The sequence below is a fragment of the Chiloscyllium plagiosum genome, unplaced genomic scaffold (genome assembly GCF_037043375.1).
Source record: "Chiloscyllium plagiosum isolate Xiang-an unplaced genomic scaffold, Cpla_swu_hap1 HiC_scaffold_4, whole genome shotgun sequence".
In the NCBI taxonomy this organism is placed as follows: domain Eukaryota; kingdom Metazoa; phylum Chordata; class Chondrichthyes; order Orectolobiformes; family Hemiscylliidae; genus Chiloscyllium; species Chiloscyllium plagiosum.
In genome coordinates, this window is record NW_028270142.1 from 38,659,866 (window position 1) to 38,686,311 (window position 26,446).

A 26,446-nucleotide genomic window follows, 5' to 3' on the forward strand; every position below is an offset into this window, starting at 1 on the left:
AGCAGTTGAGGCCAAAACATTTAAAAGCTGTTGGATATTGCTCTTAGGATTGAAGGGATTAAAGGGAGTAGGAAGAAAGCAGGGACAAGGTACTGATCATATTGAATGGCCTATTCCTGCTCCTATTATCAATGGTTTTATGTAAGAAAATATTCCAAATGTAATAGCTCAATTAAAGTTCATTCAATATTCCAGAGCAACTCTGCTTTGATTAAAATGAATTCATAATTGCTTGGAGGTTGCAGTTTACTAGAATCTCAACATTGCAGCTTCTGGAAGGAGTGGAGAAATACTGACACCCATTTCTGGATTTATTCATTTAACTGGAGATATGTAGATTCCTGAAGTTGCTGGTCAACTTCAAGGAGTACTAATGGTGAACACTGACAGTTTCACTGTCTGCAAACTCCAGCCCATTGGGAATGTTTAACATTTTACTACATACAAAAGATATTCAGATTGTTCTTTAATCTTTAATCTGAGATTTCAGCTCCTTAGTCAGGTTTTATTGGATTGACCAGGTTTAGGTTAATATGAGTCGAAAAGTGTGGCATTGGAAAAGCAAAGATGTTGGAAATGCTGAGCACATAAAGCAGCACTCCTGGAGAGAGAATCAAAGTTAACATTTCGGGTTGAGGACATTTCTTCAGAAGTAGGATAAGTTAAATATGTGGGGTCTAGATTAGAGTGGTGCTGGAAAAGCACAGCAGTTCAGGCAGCATCCAAGGAGCAGGAAAATCGACGTTTTGGGCAAAAGCCTTCCTGTATTCCTGATGAAGGGCTTTTGCCCGAAACGTCGATTTTACTGCTCCTCGGATGCTGCCTGAACTGCTGTGCTTTTCCAGCACCACTCTAATCTAGACTCTGGTTTCCAGCATTTGCAGTCATTGTTTTTACCCAAGTTAAATATGTGAATATGGCATAGATTTTGGACCAGATAGTGCTGTACCTTTAAGACAGTTGAATGACATCACATGTGACATTTCAGTATAAAGGTCCCACCTCACATTCAGTCACTGTTGTGTCATGGAGTAAGTGTAGCATATTCAGTCACCTCTATCTAGGTAACAAATAGATCTGAAGAAGTCATACTTGACTCTGAATGTTAACTTTGTTTCTTTCTCCACAGATGCTGCCTGACCTGCTGAGTTTCTCCATCATTCTGTTTCAAGTTTCCAGCACCTTCAGTATTTTGATTTTATATAGCTGCATAATGTACCCCAATAAGCACAGAACCCAGATTACGCATGGGTCTATGATACCGTCGTTGTGTAAAAAGTGTTAATAAATTTCGAGACATCATCTGTCTCAACATGATTCAAAATCTTTGTGGACATTTTATGCAGACTATAAAATGTGAAAAACCACTAAACACTCCAAAAAGCCTGAAACAAATTCAGTCGAAATGAGGTTGGAAAAGAACGAAAGGTGACTGTGTGTTGACTTGTTACCTTTTGTTTGCACAATCTGTGGGACTGAGGTGGAAGTTCGAAAATGAAGGGGGAGAGAGGGAGACACACAAAGGTGCACCGTGGAACTACACGCTGGAGGCGACGCGACGCCACACCCCTCCTTGATTTGTAGCCCCGCCCCTTCCGCTCGGGAGGCCGGACTTCATCGGGTCACGTGTGTGTTCCTCTCTAACTTGCCCCCGGAGCTGAGGGTCCCGGGTGGTGGTTCCGGTACTGGGCGGCGGATTCTCAGGTAAATTCGGGCGGCGGCCGGGCTGTCTGTCGGTGGCTGTGTCTGTGGGAGAGTCGGGGCTGGGGCTACTGGGGCTGGGGCTACTGGGCCTGATTTCAGGGCTGTTCCCGTTCCGAGTCTCTGTGGCGGCTCCGGGAGGTGGAAGCTGAGTGAAATGTCATCCCGATCTGAAGCGGGTCTGAGTGACTCCGCCCGGGAGACCCCTCCTCCCCCTGGAGAGGCCCCAAGCCCTTTGGGCTCCCCAGGTTCACGTCCCAACTCCCCAAACCACGCCCCCCCCCACTCTTCCCCCCCCCCCCCCCCAGTAAAAGTCTAATTCTTCCTCCCCGAGTTATATTTGGAATTTACATCTCAGATACATTTGGCCACAATCATCCTGACAGGCCTGCTGGTGGAGTGACACAAACTCAGAACCCTCTGGAGTAGTAACTTCATTTGCACTCACTGAAATTACCCCTTGTTTACAGTTAACCATGGAATAGTCATAGTCACAGCACGGAAACAGACCTTTCAGTCCAACACGTCCATGCCGACCAGATATCCCAACCCAATCCAGTCCCAACTGCCAGCACTTGGCCCATATCCCTCCAAACCCTTCGTATACATATACCTATCTAAATGCCTTTTAAATGTTTCAATTGTATCAGCCTCCACCACTTCCTCTGGCAGCTCATTCCATACACGTACCACCCTCTGTGTGAAAAAGTTTGCCCCTTAGGTGTTCAGATGCTCCTCTACCTTTGGTATTCTGACAGTATCTGAGCAGTTGTTTAAACACTGTGATAAGTTTATAAATTGATTTTGTTGCTCTAGTGTCTTGCTTGAACTTGTCACCAGTCTACTTGTTTTGACAAGTTCAGATAACTTAAGCTAATTTTCCTCAGGGTGCCCCGATTCATATTGAAGCAGGTTTAGTAATTGATGGCACAGACAAAATGAAAATAATGTTTTGTAATTTAGTTTTGTGTTGCACAGGAACAGAGCCTATACCAGAGGTTTGCAAACAGCATTATTGATTTGATCAACATGAAGAAGAGCTGAGCTGGTTTTTTGTTACTATGTTCACACTTTATCTGCAGATGAGCTGAATCTAATCAGGCACTTTGCTGCTTTATGTTCTTGTTTCACTGTCTCAATGCAACTTATTTGTCCATCTTGATCCCTAATCAAATGTGTGAGGAGCCTCGAAGCACAGGGCAGCGAATGAACTGAGGTTACCTTCTCCAGCTAAGACTTTAGGCAAAGAGTCACCTCACTTTACTTTCAGCCAATGTAAGGCACAAAAATTTGACTCCATGTTCTGTGCAATTGTTTTAAAGTCTGAAATGAGAATCTGTTTGCCTGACTTAATCTCAACTCAATAACATGTTTTTTTCGTGAATATATCTAGTTTTCTCTTAAATGCATCTGCAACATACTGTTTACCTCACTATTTTTGATAGGAAGAATGAGGAGTGGCAATACAAACTAGGTGATACAATTTTAAAGGAGATGCAAAAAGACGAGGGATTGTTTGCGCACAAATATGTGTTGAAAGCATGCCTTTTTAACAAAGTAGTTATTACAGTATTCCGGGTAATGGGCTTCATAAAGTCCATTAAAGGACTGAGTACAAATGTCAAGGAATTGTACTGAATCTATATACAGGTAGAACATTAGTTTGATTCCAGTAGATATATTCAGTACAAATCCAATTTACGAGGGGCATGAATGCTTTGGAGGGGATAGAAAGAAATCTGGTACAATGGACTCTGACGAGGAATTACACGTATGTGGAAAGACTGAAGAAACTCACCACCTCCTCCCTTGAGTAGAGAAGGCATATTGCGGATGCTAGAAATCTGATATAAAAGCAGAGTGCTGGACATCTGGCAGCATCTGTGGAGAGAAAGATGACAATTAACAGCAAGTGCTCGATTTGATAACAATATTCAAAAGTCTTTGTTTTAAATATTCTAAATACAGAAACTTTGTAATGGCTGAAAAGTGAAAATCCTAAGGAGAGAAATTTGAAAAGATTGGTAAAAGACCATTAGAAAGAACAAACTTATTGTGCAGTGAGCAGTTAGAATTTAGAAAGGGTGGTAGAAACGGAGACTTCAAATGGAAACTGGATAAATGTTTGGAAAAGCAATTTGCATTGAAAAAGTAGGGTTAACTGGTTTGTTCCTTCAAAGAGCCAATGCAGTCTCGATAGTCAAAATCACAATGCACAGAAGGAAGTTAATTCAGTGTTTCATACCATAGTATGCACCTACCAGTTGACACATTGGGAGCTCACGGGAGCCACTCTCCTTGAACTGAGTAACCCTGCTTCTGGGCATCAGACATTCTGGTAGCTGGGGCTTAACACAGTGGGATTTGATAGTAGCAATTGTAGTTAGATTGGGAATGATTGTTGTATTAATACAAGTTTCCTGGGCCTTACCCAAGGAAAGCAAACCATGTGCTTTCTATTTTTACATTCTCCTGCTGTATTTCTTTGCTGAGCTCTCATATTTCTGTTCTTATGCAGCTGCTTCTGGTGATGCTGAAGTTGCGGCAGAGCCGTGCAGGATGAGCAAATTGCCGAATGTCCAGGACGAAGCTCGAGCTGATCATTTCAATTCCAGTGCTTCTCTTAGTACCACACATTCCATTCATACATCTCAACTTGCAGCTAGATTAGAGTCTTACAGTGACAGGAAACCTATTTCTGATGTCAGGAGGACTTTCTGCTTATTTGTTACTTTTGACCTTTTATTTGTTGGTTTGCTGTGGATAATAGAATTAAATGTAAGTATTAAACTTCTTTTTAATGTAGGCTTCTGCAATCAAGTTAATAGCTTTCTATATATCCCTGTGTATATTCTGCAAATGACTTGTTGCGTCTGGTACCCTTTGACAACACGTGCAGACTGGGTTAAGTTGGTCAAATTGTTTGAAATAGAAGAAGTGAGATGAGAGGCTCAGATAGAGAATTGAGATGAAGTGGTGAGTTAACCATGCTGGGAATGGATGGAGAGAGGATAGAGGCTTTGATAAAATATGGATAGCATGTGGTTAATAATTATAACCATCCGTCAATGAGACTAACTACTTTTTTGGAGATCAAAGGACCAAATATAATTTTTTGTATTTTAAAATAGTTTTATTTTATTGCCAGTGTGAGAGTCTCTCTTCTTAAATCACTAAGTGTAAATTTGGCTGGTATCTCCCTTGCTAATCACAAGTTTAACAACTTAGCCGCACTTGGGCAAAGTGTCACCTCACTTTACGCACACTCTCGATCAATGTAAGGCACAAAAGTTACCATTTGACTCGATTGGTCTATGCAAGAAGGCAGAGTCGAGGTTATTTGTGCACAAATCTTTGATGGAAGCATGACTGTTTAACAAAGCAGTTAATACAGCATTTTGAATAATGCACTTTATAAAGCCAAATAAAGGACTGAGTACAAAATTCAGGAAAATGAACCTAGTTCATATCAAATACTAATTTGACGCCAATAGTTGCGTTGAATCCAAATCTAATTTAGGACGGGCATGAACACTTTTGAGGGGACACAGATTTATTAAAATGGTTTCGGGGATGCGGAATTACAAGTACGAGGAAACTGCTCCTTTTGAGCAGAGAATTGCTGATTTGTTCCTCAAAGTTTCTTTCTTGCTCCTTTAGTCCAGCTTTTCTCATATTTTAAGTTCTGTTTGCCACTCTAAATTTTCACATCTGTTCCTTAGATAGCATTAACAATGTTCCATTGATTGGATGACCAGACTACATACAGTGCTGTCTTGAAGAGATCTGATCATACCTTCTTTCAATAGTCAGAGGACATTCCAGCGTGTATTTTTAAAACCTTCATTAGTTTCAATTTAAATAGTTAATTTAATAAAATTCTGGAATTAATAGTTAGCCTCAGTAGTGGTGACCATGAAACTATCATTGATTGTTGTAAAGACCAATCATCTCGTTCACTAATGCCCTTTAGGAAAGGGAGAATGCCTGGTGTGGCATACATGACTTCAGATCCCCAACAATGTGGTTGACTCTAAACTACCTTCTGAAATAGCAGAGCAATTTGCTCTGTTCGAGAAGGCCTCTCGCTACCGCTAACTTGGGAAATTCAGGAGGGTCACAAAACTTTGATCTTGCCAGAGATCTGCATATTATGTTTTTTAAAAGACTTCTGATAGCTTTCCTTGTGTGAACCTCATTTAAGCTTCCAGTATTGCTGTACACTCAGCTTTAACCAAAATATAATCCTTTAGTAATTCCCGAAGGCCTGCCTAAACTGAACTCAGCAGCTGCCATATTACAAGCCCCTAGAAGTTTAAGTTTCCCATTCCTTGCACAACCAGCTAAGAACTAGTTTCCAGAATGATTGACCACAGTGTTGATTTTTGCCAAAATAGACACTACTAATCTTTCATTTCTTCCACGCACCCAGTTTGCAATTGTCACGTTTGAGTTTACCCCAGAAAGCATTGTCCGAATATATTTGGCCCATTACCATTTCCTCTTCACACTATGTACTTTTTGGACATGTGTATTAAGGGAGTGGGTTTCAAGGGGACCATGTGTTGGACTAGTGGGTGAAAATGTCACAACATTCCAAAGAGAGACACTCTGTCTCATGTTTTCCTATTTTTTTCTGAGGCTCTTGGATTTGCAGAACTGAAACTGATTATTTTGGTTTAGTTTAACTTAAGGTCAACTTAATGGGTTTTTGGCATTCATTCGCACTTAAGCTGATCACACAGGTTTGAGGTCTGTAAATCATTCAGATCTGTTTTGAATATATGAAATGATAATATAGACTCCTAGAACTTTCCAATGTGGTAAGAGTCCATTTGGCCTAACATGTCCAACTCTCTCTGATAGAGTTCCGCACCCTGACTACGCCCTCTTATTTATTTTTCATGATATTCGCTGACTCCATACAAATACACCCAGAGTAACAAAAAGCCATTTCTTTTGGATGTTCATTATGAGTTATTAGTTCTAGATTTTCACGGTAAATCAGTATTTTGAAGAGTTTCGGAATGGACCACCACACTTACACTGGCAGTGATCCCATGGGAAACGTGATTAATAACTGCAATGTATTGGAATATTACAAACTGTATTGATTCTTTTAGGATAGCTTTTATTTTATTTTCTTATGGAATGTAAAGTCAGCATTTGGTGCCCAACTCTAATTGATGGTGATAATGAGGGCATTTCTTAGTGTTTAGTATATCTGATCCATCTTTAACATCTGAATAACTGCCAATATATATCTAGATATTTGATTATTTAACTCCCAGTTTCAATAACCATTGCTAGCAAAATAATTCCATTTGTGTCTTTTTGTTTTCTAGGTAGATGGTGGCATAATTCAGAGTTTAGAAAGTGAAGTCATTCACTATGACTTCCATAAATCTTACTTTGATATCTTTGTGAGTAGATTTTCTCTTGAAATTCTTACTTAATGTGGCTTTAAATACTTTGCAGTTTTTAATCTAATCCTCTTTGACCTTCCCAGTTACTGGCAGTATTCCGATTCCTTATGCTGGTTATTGCGTACGCTCTGTGTAGGTTAAACCACTGGTGGATGATTGCGGTGAGTGCTGTGACAATATTGTTCTTGCTCCCTTTCTTAAGACATTGAAAATCTTCTAAACGTCAGACCGAAACTGCCCTTTTCTTGAATCTTGGGCAATCGATGCAGTGAAAAGAAGCCATTATCATATCCATTTGAGAAATGTGTAGAATCAAATTCTTGTAAATTGGCCAGCAGTTTGCTGTAACCAAAGTCTTCAAAAGGGACCTCTTCTCAATCCAGTGACTTGGCGATTTACATTGAGTGATCTGTCAACCTTTAATTTAAGTAGCTGATCTGGTGCACACAAAAAAAATTTACTTCAAATGTTGTTTCACTGTCCCACATACTCTTGAACAATACAGAAACGGTGACCCCTGTAAGGGCTGGACAGTGCAGATAAGGTGTTGGGTAGTGATGACTTAATTGCTATTGTGTGTGTCTGATCGAATGAATAATTTTGGATAAAGTATTATCATTTTCAGGAGTGCGACCACCGCTCCAACTTTTAAGAAGGTTAGATTAATCTTTCATCAGTACTGAGCAGTGAATTACAGAATCTATCATTTCTCCTCCTGTTACTGTAAATGCTGCTTGTCTTCACCGTTCTTCTCTTTCACAGATTACAACAGCTGTCACCAGTGCCTTTCTAATTGTAAAAGTAATTGTTTCCAAGGTATGTACTGACTTTACATCAAAATGCTGAATAAAATATTCACTAAGGTGAGACTGACTGCCCTTGGAAGTCAAAGCAGCATTTGACCGAGTATGACATCAGAGAAAAATAGCAAACACGAAGTCAGCTGTGTTGGAATCGGGTGGAAAAACTCTTCACGTTTTGAACTAGTACATATTCCAAAAGAAGATGGTTGTGATTGTTAGCAGTCAGTCATCTTACTCCTAGGCCACCACTGGCAATGTTTATCAAGATAGTGTCCTAAACCACCCATCTTCAGCTATCTCAAAGATCTACTCTGCAGTCAGAAATGGGCATGTTTGTTAATGATTGTACGATATTCAACACCAGACCTCAGATACTGAAGCAGACTGTCTATTCAACAAGGACTAGGTAACATTCAGAGCTGATGTACACATAAATGTTACTAATCACTCAGATAACAGCAATCTCAAACTTGAAAGAATCTGTGTCTCCCCTTGATTTAACTGGTGTTACCATCATGAATTTCTCACAATCAACAAACTGGCTAACCATTGACCAGAAACTGAACTTGACCATCCATTACAGTTGCAACAACAGGTTAGAGGCTAGGAATTCTACAGTGAGCACCTCACCACCTGACTCCCAAAGTCTCCCACTATTTAGGAGGAAGAATTCAAGAGTGCAGTGGACTGTTCTCCAGTTTCTTGGATGGGTGCAACCTCCAACATTCCCCTAACTCAACATCACCAATGCACAATGCCAGCAGTGAGAACCATCTACAACATTAATTCACCAAGATTTCTTTGATAGCGCCTTCCAAACACGTGCCCTCTAGCACCTAGAAGGAACGGAGCCCTGGGTTTTCTTTTTGTTAATCATCAGGAGATGTGGGCCAGCATTTATTGCCTATCCTTACTTGCCCTTGGAGGTGATGAGCTGTTTTCATGAACCATTGTGTGCAGGTACATCCACAGTATGTTAGGGAGGGAGTTCCAGGATTTTGACCCAATGACAGTGTAAGAAAGGTGAGGTAGTCCAAGTTAGGAGAGGAACTTGGAAGTGTCGATATTCCCGTGCATCTGATGCCATGTCCTTTTAGATTAGATTCCGTACAGTGTGGAAACAGGCCCTTCAGCCCAACCAATCCACACTGACCCTCCGAAGAGTAACCAGCCCAGACCCATTTCCCTCTGACTAATGCACCTAACGCTGTGGGCAATTTACCATGGCCAATTCACCTGACCTGCACATCTTTGGACTGTGGGAGGAAACCGGTGCACCCAGAGGAAACCCACGCAGACAGTCGCCCGAGGCTGGAATTGAACTTGAGACCCTGGTGCAGCAGTGCTAACCACTGAGCCATCGTGCTGCCCCTTAGATTGTAGTGGTAGTAGGTTTGGAAGGTGCTGTCTAAGGAACTTTAGTGAATTTCTGTAATACATTTTGTAGATGGTACACACTACTGCTAGCGTGTGTTCGTGATGGAGAGATTGAATATTTGTGTTGCTTTGTCATGGATGTTGTCAAGTTTTGGTGGGCATTGTTGCAACTGCACGCATTCAGACAATTAGGAAGTATTACATCACATTCTTAATTTGTGCCTTGTAAATGATGGGCAGACTGTGTGGGGTAAGTGACGTTTTGCAGGATTTCTAGCCTCTGTCCTGCTTTTGTAGCTACAGTATTTATATGGCTAGTTTCTGGTTAATAGTAACCACCAGGATGTCAACAGTGGAGGATTCAGCAGGGGTAATACCTTCAAATGTCATGGGGCAATGGATAGATTCTGACTTGAAGGATATGGTCATTGCTTGCCACTTTTGTAGAGTAAATGTTATTTGTCACTTGTCAGTCCAAGCCTGGATCTTGTCCAGGTCTTGCTGCATTTAGATATAGACTGCATCAGTATCTGAGGAGTCATAAATGCTACTGAATATTGTCCAATCATTAGCCAGTGTTCCCATTTCTGACCCCTTATGATGGAAAGAAGATCATCAATGAAGATGGTTGGCTCTTGGATACTATTCTGAGAAATGTCTGCACTTATGTCCTGAAACCAAAATGTCTAAACTCTTAACAACTGCAACCATCTATCTTTTGGTGCGAAGTATGACTCCAATCAGCACAGAGTTTTGCCACAGTTCCCATTGACTAGTTTTGCAAAAGCTCCTTGATGGTACACTGTCAAATACAGCCATAATGTCAAGAGCCTGTAACTCTCACTTCACTCTGGAGTTCAGCTCTTTTTGTCCATGTTTGAGTCAAAGCCATAATAAAGTCAGGGACTAAGCAACCTAAGCAGAACTTTAGATTAAGTGTCAGTGAGTAAGTTATTGCCAAGTAACTGCTGATTAATGGCATTGTGAAAGATCCCTTCCATCATTTTACAGAGAAGTGAGTGTGAACTGATGGGGCAATAATTAAGTTCTGGACATATCTGCTGAGTGGATGCCAGTATTGTAATCATACTGTAACAGTGTGACACATTCTGAAGCATTGTTTCTGGAATATTGTAAGGGTCCTTCGAACACCACCATCTGGAGGCTCCTCTACAAACCACCCACTGTCCTGATTTGGGACAATATTGCTGTTCATTCACTGTCACTGGCTCAGAATCCTAGAATTCACTTCCTTCTTGTACTGGGTATACCCCAAGGATTGTAGCAGTTCAAGAATGCGGCTCATAATCACTTTCTCAAGGGCAGTTAGGCATGGCAATAAATTGAGTTTAGCCAGCAGCATCCATATCTTGTGAAAGAATAAATTCATTAAAAAACTGAAGTTTTCTTCCATCACTATCTTTAATTTGTCAATGGTTTTCATTTTAATTTAGCTCTTGGTCCAAGGTACTGCCTTTGCTTATTTACTGCCAATCATCTCCTTCATACTAGCCTGGATTGAGACTTGGTTCCTGGATTTTAAGGTGTTGCCACAAGAGGCAAAGGATGAAAACAGTAAGTACACCTACTGCTTCTTTGTGTTATCTATTCCCCACAGGCTGTTCTCAGATAATTATAGGCATGTGATGCAGATGGTACACAATAATTTGATTTGTAACACCAAATTTTGCCATGAAGCCAGTTCAAGTCATCATTTTATCCACAAGACATACAGCAGATGTAGGCTATTCAATGAGATCATGACTGATCTGATAATCCTCCACTCCACTTTCCTGCCTTTTCCCCATAACCCTTGATTTCTTTTCTATTTAAAATTCTGTCTCAGTCTTGAACATGGTTAACAACCCAGCTTCAACAACGTTCTTTGGTAAAGAATTCCAACAGATTTGCTATCATTTGAGAGAAGAAGTTCCTCCTCATCTTTGTCTTCATGTGCGAATCCTTATTCTGAGATTATGCCATCTTGTTCTAGATAAGGGGAAACAATCTTTCCGTGTCTACCCTGCCAAAACCCCTAAAAGTGCTACATGTTCAATAAAGTTGTCTCTCCTTCTAAATTCCATTGAGTAGAAACCTAACCTACTCAATGTCACATCTTAAGACAGTCCCTCCGTACATGGTGTCAGCTTTGTGAACCTTTTTTGCATTGCCTGTAATGCCAGAATATCTTTCCTTACATGAGGGAGCCAAAGCTGTTCAAAGTATTCCAGCTGTGATTTAACCAGTACCTTGTATAGTTTTAGCAAAATCTCCCTCTTTTTACACACTGTTATCTTCTAAATAAAAGCCGACACTCCGTTTGTCTTTCCTATTACTTGCTGAACATGGTGCTAACTTTTTGTGATTCATAGACAAAAGATCCCAATCCCTTTATTCCATAGCTTTCTGCAGTCTTTCTTCATTTAAATAATCAACTCTTTTCTTCCTGTCAAAATGCCTTGCCTCACATTTTACCATATTCTATGTGCCAAGTTTTGTCTACTCAGTTAATCTGTCTATATCCTTCTACAGACACCCTCACCATTAGCCTTCCCAACTATTTTTGTGTCATCTGCAGATAGTTAATGTACTATCTTCATCCATGTAATCTATATATATCGTAAATAATTGTGGCCCCACCACTGATCTCTGTAGCACACCAGTAATTACAGATTACTGTCCTGAAAATGGCCTCCTTACTCCAACTCACTCTCTTTTATTAGTTAGCCAATCACCTATTCATGCTAATATACTACCTAGAACACCAGGAGTCATAGAGTCCTTGAGATGTACAGCACGGAAACAGACCCTTCAGTCCAACTCATCCCTGCTGGCCAGATATTCAAACCTAATCTAGTCCCATTTGCCAGCATTTGGCCCATTACTCCTCTGAACCCTTCCTATTCATATACCCATCCAGATTCCCTTTAAATGTTGTAATTGTATCAGCCTCCACCACTTCCTCTGGCAACTCATTCCATGCACGCACTAACCTCTGCGTGAAAACGTTGTCCCTTTGGTACCTTTTAAATTTCTCACTCTTGCCCAAAACCTATGCCCTCTAGTTCTGGCTCTCCCACCCCAGGGAAGGATAAGGTCTGTCTACCTTATCCTTGCCCCTCCATGATTTTTTAAACCTCTTATAAGATCATCCCTTAGTCTCCAGCACTCCAGGGAAAATGCCTCAGCCCTATTCAGCCTCTCTGTGTAGCTCAAATCTTCCAATCCTGGCAACATTGTTGTGAATCTTTCCTGAACCCTTTCAAGTTTCACAACATCTTTCCGATAACAGGGAGATAATAATTGCACATAATATTCCAACAGTGGCCTGACCAATGTCCTGTACAGTCACAGCATGACCTCCCAACTCCTGTACTCAATACTCTGACCAATAAAGGAAAGCATGTCAAACACCTTCTTCACTATCCTATCTACATGCGACTCGACTTTCAAGGAATTATTAACCTGTTCTCCACAGTCTCTTTATTGAGCAACATTCCCTCGAACCTTAATATTAAGTGTATAAGTCCTGTCCTGATTTGCCTTTCCAAAGTGCAGCACCTCACATTTATCTAAATTAAACTCCATATGCCAATTGGTCCATCTGATCAAGAACCCATTGTACACTGAGGTATCCTTCTTTGCTGTCTGCTACACCTCCAATTTTGGTGTCATCTGCAAACTTACTAACTATACCTCTTACGTGCACATCGAAATCATTTATATAAATGACAAAAAGCAGTGGACCCAGCATCGATCCTTGTGGCACACCACTGGTCACAGGCCTCCAGTCTGAAAAACAACCCTTCACCACTGCCCTCTCTTCTCCTTTGTGCCAGTTCTGTATCCAAATAGCTAGTTCAACTTGTATTCCATGAGATCTAACCTTGCTAACTAGTCTTCCATGAGGGACCTTGTCAAATGACACCAAAATTGGAGGTGTAGTGGACAGCGAAGAGGGTTACCTCAGATTACAACAGGATCTTGACCAGATGGGCCAATGGGCTGAGAAGTGGCAGATGGAGTTTAATTTAGATAAATGCGAGGTGCTGCATTTTGGGAAAGCAAATCTTAGCAGGACTTATACACTTAATGGTGAGGTCCTCGGGAGTGTTGCTAAACAAAGAGACCTATAGTGCAGGTTCATAGCTCCTTGAAAGTGGAGTTGCAGGTAGATACAATAGTGAAGAAGGCATTTGGTATGCTTTCTTTTATTGGTCAGAGTATTGAGTACAGGAGTTGGAAGGTCATGTTGCGGCTGTACAGGACATTGGTTCGGCCACTGTTGGAATATTGCGTGCAATTCTGGTCTCCTTCTTCCTATCGGAAAGATGTTGTGAAACTTGAAAGGGTTCAGAAAAGATTTACAAGGATGTTGCCAGGGTTGGAGGATTTGAGCTATAGGGACAGGCTGAACAGGCTGGGGCTGTTTTCCCTGGAGTGTCGGAGGCTGAGAGATGACCTAATAGAGGTTTACAAAATTATGAGGGGCATGGATATGGTAAATAGACAAAGTATTTTCCCTAGGGTCGGGAGTCCAGAACTAGAGGAGATAAGTTTGGGGTGAGAGGGGAAAGATATAAAAGAGACCGAAGGGGCAACCTTTTCACTCAGAGGGTGGTACGTGTATGGAATGAGCTGCCAGAGGAAGTGGTGGAGGCTGGTACAATTGCAACATTTAAGAGGCATTTGGATGGGTATATGAATAAGAAGGGTTGGAGGGATATGGGCCAGGTGCTGGCAGGTGGGACTAGATTAGGTTGGGATATCTGGTCGGCATGGATGGGTTGGACCAAAAGGTCTGTTTCCATGCTGTACATCTCTATGACTCTAAATGCCTTAAAGTCTATATAGATCATGTCCACTGCTTCGTCCTCATCAAACCTCTTCACCACTTCTTCAGAAAACTCAACCATGTTTGTGAGACATGATTTCCCTCGCACAAAGCCATGCTGTCTATCCCTTATCAGTCCTTGCCATTCCAAATGCGTGTAAATCCTGTTCCTCGGAATTCCCTCCAACAACTTGCCCACCACCAATATCAGGCTTACCTGTCTATAATTCCCTGCCTTTTCCTTACCACCTTTCTTAAATAGTGGCACCACGTTGGCCAACCTCCAGTGTTCAGCAGCTAACCTGTGACTATTGATGATACAAATATCTCAGCAAGGATCCCAGCAATGACTTTCCTAGATTTCCACAAAGTTCTATTGTACGCTTGATTATGTCCTGGGGATTTATGCACCACCACCTCTGTCCTATTTGCCAACGCTATCTCATCTGCCCTTTTTGCTGATTTCCTTCTTAATTATACTCCTACTGCCTTTATATTCTTTTTAAGAATTAACTTAATCTCTGCTGTCTATACCTAGCATATGCTTCCTTTTTCTTTCTTAACCAAAACATCAATTTTTCTCATCATTCAGCTTCCCCTACCCCTACCAGCCTTGCCTTTTGCTCTTACCTTATTAAGCAGCCTAACGTGTTGCCGTATCAATGCATTCTGAAAATCCAATCAAATTACCTCCACTGTATTTCCTATATCTATCCTGCTGTTACATCCTCAAAGAATTCTGGTAAATTTCAGTCCTGATTTTCTCCTTCATGAATCAACAGCATTCTACTCGTGTCAGATCATTTAAATCAATAATAGGTTTATTTATATACTGGATAGTATAATGCATGTCAGGTCTGTAAATTAAATTATAACTTCTAACTTGTTGCTTTAGGCTTATAAACTCTAATAAATTGTATACTTTTTTTTTCCCAGCATCTGTAATACAAGTATCATTATTTTTATTCTAGGAGTCTTTGTAGTGTCTGATGTATCAGAGCATGCACCTCTTATTCTTCCTGGCCCCCTATCTGATGGACAGTTTTATTCTCCTCCTGAATCTGTTGCTGGTGAGTATCATAGATGTGCAATGGAAATTGTGGGGAAGTTTCAACCTGTACAGGCTCATAACTGCCAATAATCATTAATGGAATGATAGGCTGTTAATTTGTAACAGATTTGTGTTCATTGTGTGAAATGTACAATCATATTAAGAATATGGATGGTCTGATTAATTTCCACTTAAATATCTGATTGCTATCCTGACTGCAAATCTGCATTAATTGACCGTTCATAGAAATTTCTGCTCAAGGGACACCCATGAGATGTTCAGGAAATGGCAGTTGTCCAGGACACTTCAGAAACTGAGTGGGCGTGTTATTCTCTGGTTCCATCTACTCTTCTCATAATAGCAGTAGTCTCTTTTTTTCTCTCTCTGTGACGTACATCATTCTTGAGAATTTGGACTTCCAACTTATCCTCTTCCCTGCACAATTTATGTCCACCCATAAACTGATTATGCATGCTGTAATGCACGCTGTAGTCTGTGGAAAAAATGTGAATGGTTCTGAATCTAGTGCTTACTGGCACTGGATTCCCTTTCTTAGCACCTGTTATCATAGACAATTTAATCCTTAACACTTGGTGCAAGCCACTGAAACCCACCATCTTCTAGAACCAAATTCCTCCCATAGTCTTCCACCACTAACTAACTCAGCTGTCATTGGGGGAATACAATGGGAGCAATTTCACCCCTCCAGATCCGAAGTGTCCCAACCATCTTCCACTTGCTGCATCCACATTGGTAGAAGAAAGTTCCTCTTCCAATGAAGTTCTGTCTTACCTGCACCATCAATAAAACCTTTGATCCCTGGCCTCCAGGAAATGATAATCTTGGTCATAATTTCTGAACTTTTTTCCATCTGTACTTCTGCTTTCCACTTTCCACTTCTCCTCCTAAACCCATCTCTTTCACGAAGTATTATGACCACTCATCAAATATTTATTTTTGTGTTTTGTCTAATCATGTGTCTGTGTAACCAGCAAAAATAAAAAAAAAATCAGCACTCATGATAGCTTCAATGCAAAATGATCACATTAACCCTGATCAGCCAACCTACAAATAGCAATCAGAAGGACTGGTCCCGTTCCGTGCAAGAATGCTCAAATTTCAGAAGCACTTAGGAATATGATATATAATAATGCAGATAAAGATACAAATTAGGAAAACAATAATCTGCATTATTATATATCATATTCCTAAGTGCTTCTGAAATTTGAGCATTCTTGCACGGAACGGGACCAGTCCTTCTGTAAGCAAGTTCTAAACAGTTAAGCATTGGAGGTACTACAAGATACTTGCCCTTCACTGATGTAGGTGTCATCAATTTATCTTTGACCGTGAACCAAGAGCCATGCTGGCTGGAAGCACATGCAGAAAATCCAAGTGTTAACATGCTCTCATAAGAATTGTATTGGTTCACATGTTCACTAATAAGCTTGTGACCCAGAATGTTGGCAAAGGTTTTGTAACATTTTTACAAACACTGCAGTTTTTCCAGTTTGCTTTTACATTTGTTGTTTTTTTGCATGTTTCAAATAAGCTACAACCTATTCATATTCCTGAGTAAAATGCTTACTGAATAGTTATTGTTATTCCTCTTTGAATATGCTTTCCTGCACCATAGGACAAAACTTGATTTTTGAATTGTATTGTGTTATGAGCAATTGCTGAGCATTTTTCAAACATGGTCTTCTGTTTTCTGGACAGTCTTTTGAAGTGTAAATGCAGTTCTAACCAGAACAGAAGAAGTTGAAGTGACGCTGATTCTCAGAAGTACTTTTTCTGAAGCATAAAGCAGGTGTTAACCAATGACTACCCTGCAGTGTAACCATGCTGATTGCTATTTGTAGGTTGGCTGATCAGGGTTAATGTGATCATTTTGCATTGAAGCTATCATGAGTGCTGATTTTTTTTTTATTTTTGCTTTGGAAATAATTCAATTTTCTCCATAAACTAGGATGCATAACTTATTGTAGGTTAATGAGCCCAATGTTCAATAGAAGACCCCCTTTCTGTGGGCTGTGCCATTTCAGTTGCCAATTCTTTGAACAATGTGCAATACAGTAGGAGCACCATCTCTCCACCACATGCTCCCCTGTTCAGTTATTTTCATAGAGTTGGATTGAAACTTTTCTTTTGAGGGATTGATTCTCTGCTGCAGGGGCCTGTTTCCCAAATCTTTAGAGCCAACTCATGACCTTAAACCGCAGTGAGTATTTCCTGCATTGTGTTAATTGCAGCTGTTTTGTTTGGGTTAAGTTGTTGCAGGTGTGAGTTGTGGGCGTTTAACTGTTTTTAACCACAGGACAACCACCACTTCACTTATCTTGGGCTCTCTCCTTCAGAATCTGCTATAAATAAAAAAAAAATTCCAAAAATGTTTATCTTTAAGAGGAACCAAAAGATATAATTGCACGGGCTAGCTGTAACTGAAAGGATTGTCCATGTAGCATTTAAATATTCTGCTGAGTAAATATTTGAATGTTTTAATGTTTGTTGTGCTGCGCAACAAAATAAGTTAATCTCTTAAAAAGCCTTGCCAGGGGACAGTAAAACAACAGTTGGGGTAACCTTTGCAATTATAATAAATATACATTTACATTTATAGGAAAGATGTTGAGACAATGGATATGTGCAGGACAGATACACTGGACCACTGCCTGCAGGAAGTTAGAAATGTGAAAAAGATCTAAATTAGAATTGTTTGTGTTGAACCAAGATTGATGTAGCTGGCAGCATATGATGCAGCACAAAAAGAGGCTATTTGGCTAATTCAGCCTGTGCCAGCTCTTCGATAGAGCAATCAAAATAGTTCTCCTTTACTCTTTCCATATAGCGTCTAAAAATATTTCTTTTCAAATGTCTTTCCAATCTCTTTTTTTGAATATTACTGTTACATCTGTGTCTACATCTTTCAGGCAGTTCATCTGGATCACAGCAACTTGATGTGTTTTAAATTTTAAAAATTCCTCATGTCATTTCAAGTCTGTGTCCTATCTCCACTATCATTTGGAAGCATCTCTTCTTCAGTTCTAGGGAGAGCAGCTGCATCTTTGGTTTCTCTACCTATGCCCATCTCCCATACTAGTACCATTCTGGTCAATTTCTTCTGCATCCTTTCTAAGGCTTGACAGCCTTCCTAAAGTGTGGTCCCTAGAATTTCTCAAAATACGTAGGACACTCAGTGCCATTTCAATTTGTCCTGCCTTATCAAAGGCTTATTTATGTAAATACCTCAGGTCTCTGTTTTGTATGTTCTCTAAAATTATATAACTTAGTTTATATCATTTCTTATTCTTCATACCTAGATACATCACTGCACACTGAATTGTACCTGTTATACACCTACCTATTTCACCAATCTGAGACATGAAATTTGTTTCCAACTTCCTCATTGTTTATTACATTTCCACGTTTCATATCATCAGCAAAATTTGAAGTTTTACCGTATATACCTGCGTCCAGGCCATCCTAGTATACTTTTTTAAAAAACAATTACTAGTCCCTGGGGGGATGCATATATGTTTCCTTGCAACCGAAAAACCACTATTCAACGCTGCTTGATTTTTTTTTTGTCTCTTAGCCAACTTTGTATCGATGGTGTCACTGAGTTGAAGCCCATGCACTTCGATTAGAGTCATACAGCATGGAAACAGACCCTTCGGTCCAACTCATCTTTGCCGACCAGATATCCTAAATTAGTCTAGTCCCACTTGCCAGCATTTGACCAATATAAACCCTTTGTATTCATGTACCCATCCAGATGCCTTTTAAATGTTGTAATTGTACCCGTCTCCACCAGTTCCTCTGGAAGCTCAATCCATACACACACCACCCTCTGCCTCTTTCCCCTCTCTCCTTTAAACCTACGCTGTCTAGTTTTTGACTCCCTACCCTGGGGAAAAGGCCATGGTTATTCTCTCTATCCATGCCCCTCATGATTTTATAAACCTCAATCAGGTCACTCCTCAGTCTGTGATGCTCCAGGGAAAACAACCCTAGCCTATTCAACCTCTCCCTATAGCTTTTTTTCTAACAACTCTATTATATTGTCATCTATCTAGTGACTTTCTGAAAATCCATATACTCAATATAAACTGCACCATCTTCATCAAACCTGTCCAGTTCAAACATCTTGATGAAATTAATATATTTAGCAAATTGATTTCATTTCATTTCTGTTTCATATTTCTTGCATCTGTAGTTCTTTTGGGTGTTTTTTTTTTCATTAGTTTCATATTAACTCATGTTTTACAAATGGCGATTCATTTTATCTTGGGCCTTTAAGATTTTTGCACCATTAATGTTGAGTTGGCTATCCTGGAGGTATAACAGTTTATCTGTCGTCTTTCTTTTGAGTTGAGGGTTTTTTTTAAAAAACCTTCTGTGTCCTTTCAGAGCTCCCCTATTTAAGGATATTTGGGAGATTGTGCTTAGTTCCTCCACAATTTACATTTTTGGTGACCTAGGATTTACACCTATATGTGCCAGTTAATTGCTGTCAAACCTTTTAACTACCTCTTTATGTTACCCAATCCAGTATTGCGCCTCATGTCTCCCTTGCTGCTACACCACAGCCATCATCACTAGGATACAGGCTGTGGCCAATGTACTCAGCAGTTCAATAATATAACTCCCAAACCACCCCCCCAACCCACCCCCATCCAAGCTATCTGTTTGGTCCCAAATAAGTCACATCTGTTTTGGTTGTACTTTTTAAATTTGTGTTAAAATCAATGTTTTTAATTCTGTTGCATTATCTGCAAAACTATTCACGTATTTTCTTTGTCCGTTTCTTTTCAGTTTCCTCTGAACTTCCCATATTCACCTTGGTTCCCTATTAAATTATGAACTGACATCCATTGATTTGTTTTTTCATGTTTATTTAATTTTATTAAAGTTGTATTTCATTAGCTACCAAGGGAGCTCTAGCTTTCAGTGCCATTCCACTCCCTTTAATGGGAGAGTGTCTGTTTAACACACAAGGAAAATTCTGAAGATGCTGGAAATCTGAAATAGCAATGAAAAAATGCTAGAAATACTCTGCAAGTTAGGCAGCATCAGGGAGAGAAACAGATTATGAGAAGAGAGGCAAGATTGATAGAAGCAGAATGTGTTTCCAGTTGTGAAGGCTGTGATCAAGGTTCATAGGGTCATAGAGATGTAAAGCAGGGAAACAGATCCTTTGGTCCACCTTGTCTATGCTGACCAGATATCCTAAATTAATCTAGTCCCATTTACCAGCATTTGGCCCATATCCCTCTAAACCCTTCCTATTCATATACTCTTCCAGATGTCTTTTAAATGTTGTAGTTGTACCAGCCTTCTCCACTCCCTCAGCCAGCTCATTCCAGACACACACCATCTTTTGTGTGAAAAAGCTTCCCCTTAGGTCCCTTTTTAAATCTTTCCCCTCTCACCCTAAACCTTTGCCCTCTAGTTCTGGACTACCCTACCCCAGGGAAAAGACCTTGTCTATTAACTCTATCCATGCCCATCATGATTTTATAAACATCTGAGGTCATCCCTCAGCTTCTGATACTCTCAAGAAAACAGCACCAGCCTATTCAACCTCTCCTCATAGCACAAACCCTCCAATCCTGGCAACATCCTTGTATATCTTTTCTGAACCCTTTCAAGTTTCACAACATCTTTCCGATAAGAAGGAGACCAAAATTGCACACGATATTCCAAAAGTGGTCTAACCAATGTCCTACACAGCCGCAACATGATATAGTCCATTGATAAAAGATTAAATTAAGAGATTTGGAAGGAGGAGAAATCCCTTGAGAAATTGTAAGACTGTGAAATCACTTCTGACTGAAACAGAACATACCAACTTATTAAAATCGGTTAAGAAGTGTTTGAAGGAAAATAGCAAGGCAAACATGGGATTTAAATGTAACACCTACAGAACAGGTTAGACAGAATCACCCATTTCTGTGTTACAATGATGTGTTGTATTCATTAATCATTTTCAGACTAGAAAACACAGTGAGTAGCATTGGCTGAACATGTATCTGCCTGCTTGTTGGCATAATTCACTTCCATTGTCTCTGAAGCACAGAGGTTGACCTTTATTGCTTCTGTTTAATTTGTAGATTCTGATGAAGAAGATGATGCTGAGAATCCAAAACATTAACAGGTGTGGAAAATGGCAGAGCTGTTGATTCCTGTTTGCACTAATCAAGTCCAGACTTTTGAGTGAAAATACTAACAGCTGCATGGTTTCAGTTAGGCAAAAAGATAGAGGCTATTGATACGTTAGGGCCTGGGTGTCCTTGGAGAAGGAGCACACGGTGTCCACCAACACCCTGGAGTTGTTCAGGGAGAGGTGGGTGCCGCAGGGAGTGGAGTGCATCATTTCTCCCTCCAACTCTATTTTGATTTAGTCCCTACCCTCCCCTTCACTGTTTTGATCACACATCACTGCCCTTTGATGTGTAGGGCAGTGTTTGTCACTGGCCACCCGGGTGTTTTCCTATCTTCCTGGTGGTGGAATTTGAATAAAGATTCGTGCACTTTGTGTCTTTTCAAAAAAATAGAGGCTATTGATAATTGCGCTTCAATTCGATCTCTTTCCTGGCACGTGCATGCTCTGTTTGGTCTCCACTGATCTTAGTAACATACAGCATTCTCCCTGTCCTCTAAAAAGTGTTATACTTAGAAACACAACCCAAGGGGTTCCAGATAACCAGCGTCATTGCTCATTGAGTAAGTGCAGATGGATATTCCAGAATCAACCTGTACCATTGGGATGGACTCCACCTGAACCAGGCTGGAACCTAGCAGATGATGAACTTAAGGCAGTAAATGAAGAGAAGGGGCTGAATGGAAACATTAGTAGAGATAAATAGACAAAGATGAAGAGAGTAAAGAAACAATCAAAAGTTTTACTTTAGATACCACAGGTAAATGAGGAAATAAAATGTAAGGTAATTAAACCAGAAGAGAAAAACAGAACTGAAACCAGAAGGGCAGCTAGGCTGTGTAGTCCAACAGGTTTATAAATCGTTGTAGAATATAGTAAACCCCTTAAGTGAAATCCAGGCCCAAGTTTAATTTGAAGAGTCTAACATGGTGGCTATTATAGATATGACTGCAAGACATGGGGGAGATGGTAGAGGCAATGTAAGTGGACCAGTAATTCAGAATTGATTCACCTAGTACATGGGGGTCGAGAGTGTGGTACTGGAAAAGCACAGCAGGTCAGGCAGCATCCAACAAGTGGAAGAATCGACGTTTTGAGCATAAGCTGTACGTGGTTCAGATTTAACTAAAGTAGCTAATAGAGTTTAAATTCATACAATAAATCTGGAATTACAAATTGATTGCATAATGACCATGAAAGCATTGCCAATTATTGTAAAATTCTATCTGGTTCACAAAAGTTCTTTACAAAAATAAATCTGCTGTTGCTTTCTCTCTACATTTGACTCCAGACACACAGCAATATGGTCAAATCTTAAATGCCTTTTGAGGTAGGCTAGCAAACCACTGAGTTCTGCGAAGGTCTCCTTTCTAACAGCTGGCGACTTGTGCCAAAATTGGGAGAGCTGCCCTACATACTAGTCAAGCAACAACCTGAATTGCAAAGTATGAATTATAACTTCTTACCAGCCATGACCACCATAATCCCTGGGTATGTTCCGTCAGACAGATGCACCAAAGGTGGCGACACAGTGATATAGTCAGGACAGAGTTGCTCTGACAGTCCTTAACATTGACTGTAGATCCTTCCTTGAAGTATCATGGTACTCAGTCAAGCTTGAGCAAGGAAACTCCTGCCTCCTATCAATTACCATGTTTCCATGTTGAACTCTGCTTGAAGGAAGCACTGAGGCTGGTAAGGGCACAGAATGTGGTCTGGGTGGATGCTTTTGATGCCCATAGCCAAGAGTGGTTCAGCAGCAGTGAGCTGGTTGAGTTGTAAAGGATTGGGTCTGTGGTAGGTGGTGAAGGAACCAACAAGTTGGAAGAACATACCTCCTCTCACTCACCTCAATCTGCCTGCCACAGATGTAACTTTCTGTGATGGTATTGGTCAGAGAAGCTGTCACTCAGTCTTTGTGGAAACGAAGTCCCATCTTCCTATTTGAGGACAGTATTCTGTCACATGTGACACCTGCACTATGCTAAATAGTGTAGATTTCAAACAGATCTAGCAACTCAGTCTGAATATCCAGGAGACGTTTTGGGCCATTAGTAGCAGCAGCAGAGTTGTACTGCAACACACTCTGCCTAGTATTTACCCCAGTGTACTATTGCTGATAAACCAATAGATCAACCTTGATACAAAGAAAAATACTGATGGGGCATGCCAAGCACAAGACCGTACATGCCTAAAGTAAAGTGTCAGCCTGGGCAAACTGGAACATACAGGCACACACTATTCAAGGGCCAAACAAGTAATGAACAAGGTGAAGTGATTCAATCAGCAACATTTCAGATTTAAGCTTTGCAGTCCTGCCATCTCCAGTCATTACATTTATGATGCCAAGGTATGCAAAGCTATGGGCAAAGTGTTGGAAAATGAAATTAGAATAGTTAGATGGTGGTTTTTGACTGGCATGAACACAGTAGGCCAAAGGGCCTTTTTCCATGTTGCAGATCTCTATGACTCTATAGATAATAGTGAGCAATTAAACAATTTGGAGGAGGAAGCACCACAAATATCCCCATCATCAGTGACTGATGACACCATTCAGTTGATTGGAGTCATGCTCAGTACAAAGGGTGATGGATGTGGTTGTTGAAGGCCAATCATTGTCAGCTCCAGGGCATTACTACAGGTGTTTCTCTTGATAATGTGCTATGCACAACCATCTTCAGCTACTTTATTAATCACCTTCCTGCCATCATAGGGTCTGAGTCTGATGCTCATGATAATTGCATAATTTTCAGCACTGTTTGTGACAACAAAGGTACTGAAGCAGTCCTTGTCCACATGCAGCAAGACCTGGACAATAACCAAGCTTGGACTGATAAGTGGTGAATAACATTTGCATCTCCACACCAGGCAATTAGCATCTCAAGAAGAAAAACGCTAACTATTGCTAATGATATTCAATGGCTTTACCATCACTGAATCCTCCACTGTCATTATCCTGGGGTTACCGTTGACCAAGATCCAAATTTGACTAGCTATGTAGATCCTATGGCTACAAGAGAAGGACAGATGCTAGGAACCCTGCAGTGAGTAACTTGCCTTCCAAAATCTGTACATCACCTGTAGGGCACAAGTCAGGAATCTAATTGAATGCTGTCAGATTAACTGCTTGAATGGTACTGTATCTACAAATATTTTCTCCCTCCACCAATGATGCACAGTGGTAGTAGTGTGTATCATTTACAAGATGCACTGTGGAAATTCACCATGGCTTCTTGGACAGCACCTTCGAGACCTATGACTACTACCAAAGCAAAGGCCAAGGGTAGCAGATGAATTTGTAGAACTTGTGTGTTTTCATACCTCTCCAAGCCACACTCAATCTTGATTTGGAAATATATCGATGTTCCTTCGATGTCACTAAATCAAAACTCTGGAATTCCCTTCCTAACAGCATTGTGGGTTTACCTATACCAAATGGATTTCAACGGTTAGAGAAGACCATTCACTACCAACGCCATCTCCCATTCAGCTAATGATGCAATAATTGCTGGCTGAGCCAACAAAGCCCATGGGACATGAATAAGTTTGTTTTTGATAAACCTCCAGACTGACAGGGCATCCTGAGGATTAATCTGGTTCATTGAAGAGTGCAAGTGGGCATGCTGAGAACACAATTAATAATGAGGTGTCAATCTGTTGGTGTTACAATGCAGCACTACTTGCATGCCAGACAGTGGAAGCAACATGCAACAGAGAGGAGTAAGTGATCCCAGAACCTGCGGATTCAATCTAAACTTCTGCCAAGTCCATTTGGGAGTTGCCCAGCGCATCAACCGAGAAGTGAAGTAGCTCACCCCCGACTCCCCAAAATTTAATCACCATCTACAAGGCACAAGTTTAGGGCTGTGATGAAGTTCTCTCCTAATTGCCAATGCCATCCAGGAAAAAGCAACTTACTCAATTGTCAACCCATCCATCACCTTAAATGTTTGTTCCCTCCACCACTGATGCTGTGGCAGAAGTATGTATCATCTACAAGGTGCACTGTAATAACTTGCTGTAATCACAATTTTAATAGCACCTACTAAGACTGCATCCTCTTCCAGCTAGAGATACAAAATAAACAGACGTAATGGAACGTGTTCCTCTCCAAACCTTGCAGCATCCTGACTTGGAACCATGTCTCTGCCTTCACCTTTGCTGAGTCAAAATCCTAGAACTCCCTTCCTATCAGCATTGTGGATCAACGTTTTCCCCCAATTATTTTTTTTCTGCTGTACAGATCTATAAGGTCCATTGCCTCAGAAACCAAAGAATTCCACAACAATGTATTGCACAGAACCTCTGAGCCTAAGTATAGCCATGCAATTTAGAGGGAGCATAGCTGTTGATACATATACAACATATTGACAGTACTAGTTTAAGGTGATATCACCACCACCTTCTCAAGTGCATAGGAATCCACAAGAAAATGCCAGTGATAGCCATGACCCATGTGTGAATATGTTTCAAAACCATGTCACAACTCAAACTATATATATCAGGTTACAAAATCTATAGGAAAAGCAGGAAGAAGGAAAAGTTTTAACAATTATGGATTAAATCATTTCCAACAAGGGAGGATGTACCAAGAGGCAGACGGTGAAAATTTTATAGCACAAACGAAAAATTTAAATTGATAACTGTAGTAGGTGTTGTGCGTCGGGCCACTAGTAGTAGCTGTTAAGTAATTTATATAAATGCTGGAATTAAACAAGATTTAGCAAAGGCATATAAATTTTAATGTGCAGGGCCTAAAAATGAATTTCAAACATTGGGATAAGTGGGCTAACATACATCACAAGGAGTGAAATATATCTTTTTATTAATTAGTTCATGGGATGAGGGCATTCCTGGCTGGGCCAGCATTTATTGCCCATCTCTGAGGGCAATTAGGAGTCAACCACATTGCTGTGGGTCTGGAGTCACATATAAGACACATCAGGTAAGGATGATAGTTTCCTTCCCTAAAGGGCATTAGTGAACCAGATGGGTTTTTCCCCAACAATTATTTCGTGGTTATTAGACTTTAATTCCAGATAGTGATTGAATTCAAATTCCACTATCTGCTGTGCATCCCCAGAACATTAC

The 26,446-nt window shown here is 40.5% G+C and overlaps 1 protein-coding gene across 4 annotated transcripts in view; it reads left to right on the top strand.

Moving 5' to 3' along the window:
- Window positions 1–1,605: 1,605 nt before the first annotated feature.
- The window catches only part of stard3nl (STARD3 N-terminal like), a 34,389-nt gene continuing 9,548 nt past the window's right edge, over window positions 1,606–26,446 (top strand). For 2 of the 4 annotated variants that reach the window (XM_043688791.2, XM_043688789.2), the window contains exons 1-8: window positions 1,606–1,704; window positions 4,220–4,479; window positions 7,047–7,124; window positions 7,211–7,288; window positions 7,890–7,943; window positions 10,762–10,882; window positions 15,113–15,211; window positions 21,306–21,349. In XM_043688791.2, the coding sequence (XP_043544726.1) occupies window positions 4,261–4,479; window positions 7,047–7,124; window positions 7,211–7,288; window positions 7,890–7,943; window positions 10,762–10,882; window positions 15,113–15,211; window positions 21,306–21,346 (690 nt within the window). In that variant the 5' untranslated portion in view covers window positions 1,606–1,704; window positions 4,220–4,260 and the 3' untranslated portion in view covers window positions 21,347–21,349. Of the gene's footprint in view, window positions 1,705–2,151; window positions 2,977–4,219; window positions 4,480–7,046; window positions 7,125–7,210; window positions 7,289–7,889; window positions 7,944–10,761; window positions 10,883–15,112; window positions 15,212–21,305; window positions 21,350–26,446 lie in introns of those variants that run through there. The other 2 variants (XM_043688790.2, XM_087986174.1) reach the window with 2 other exon arrangements.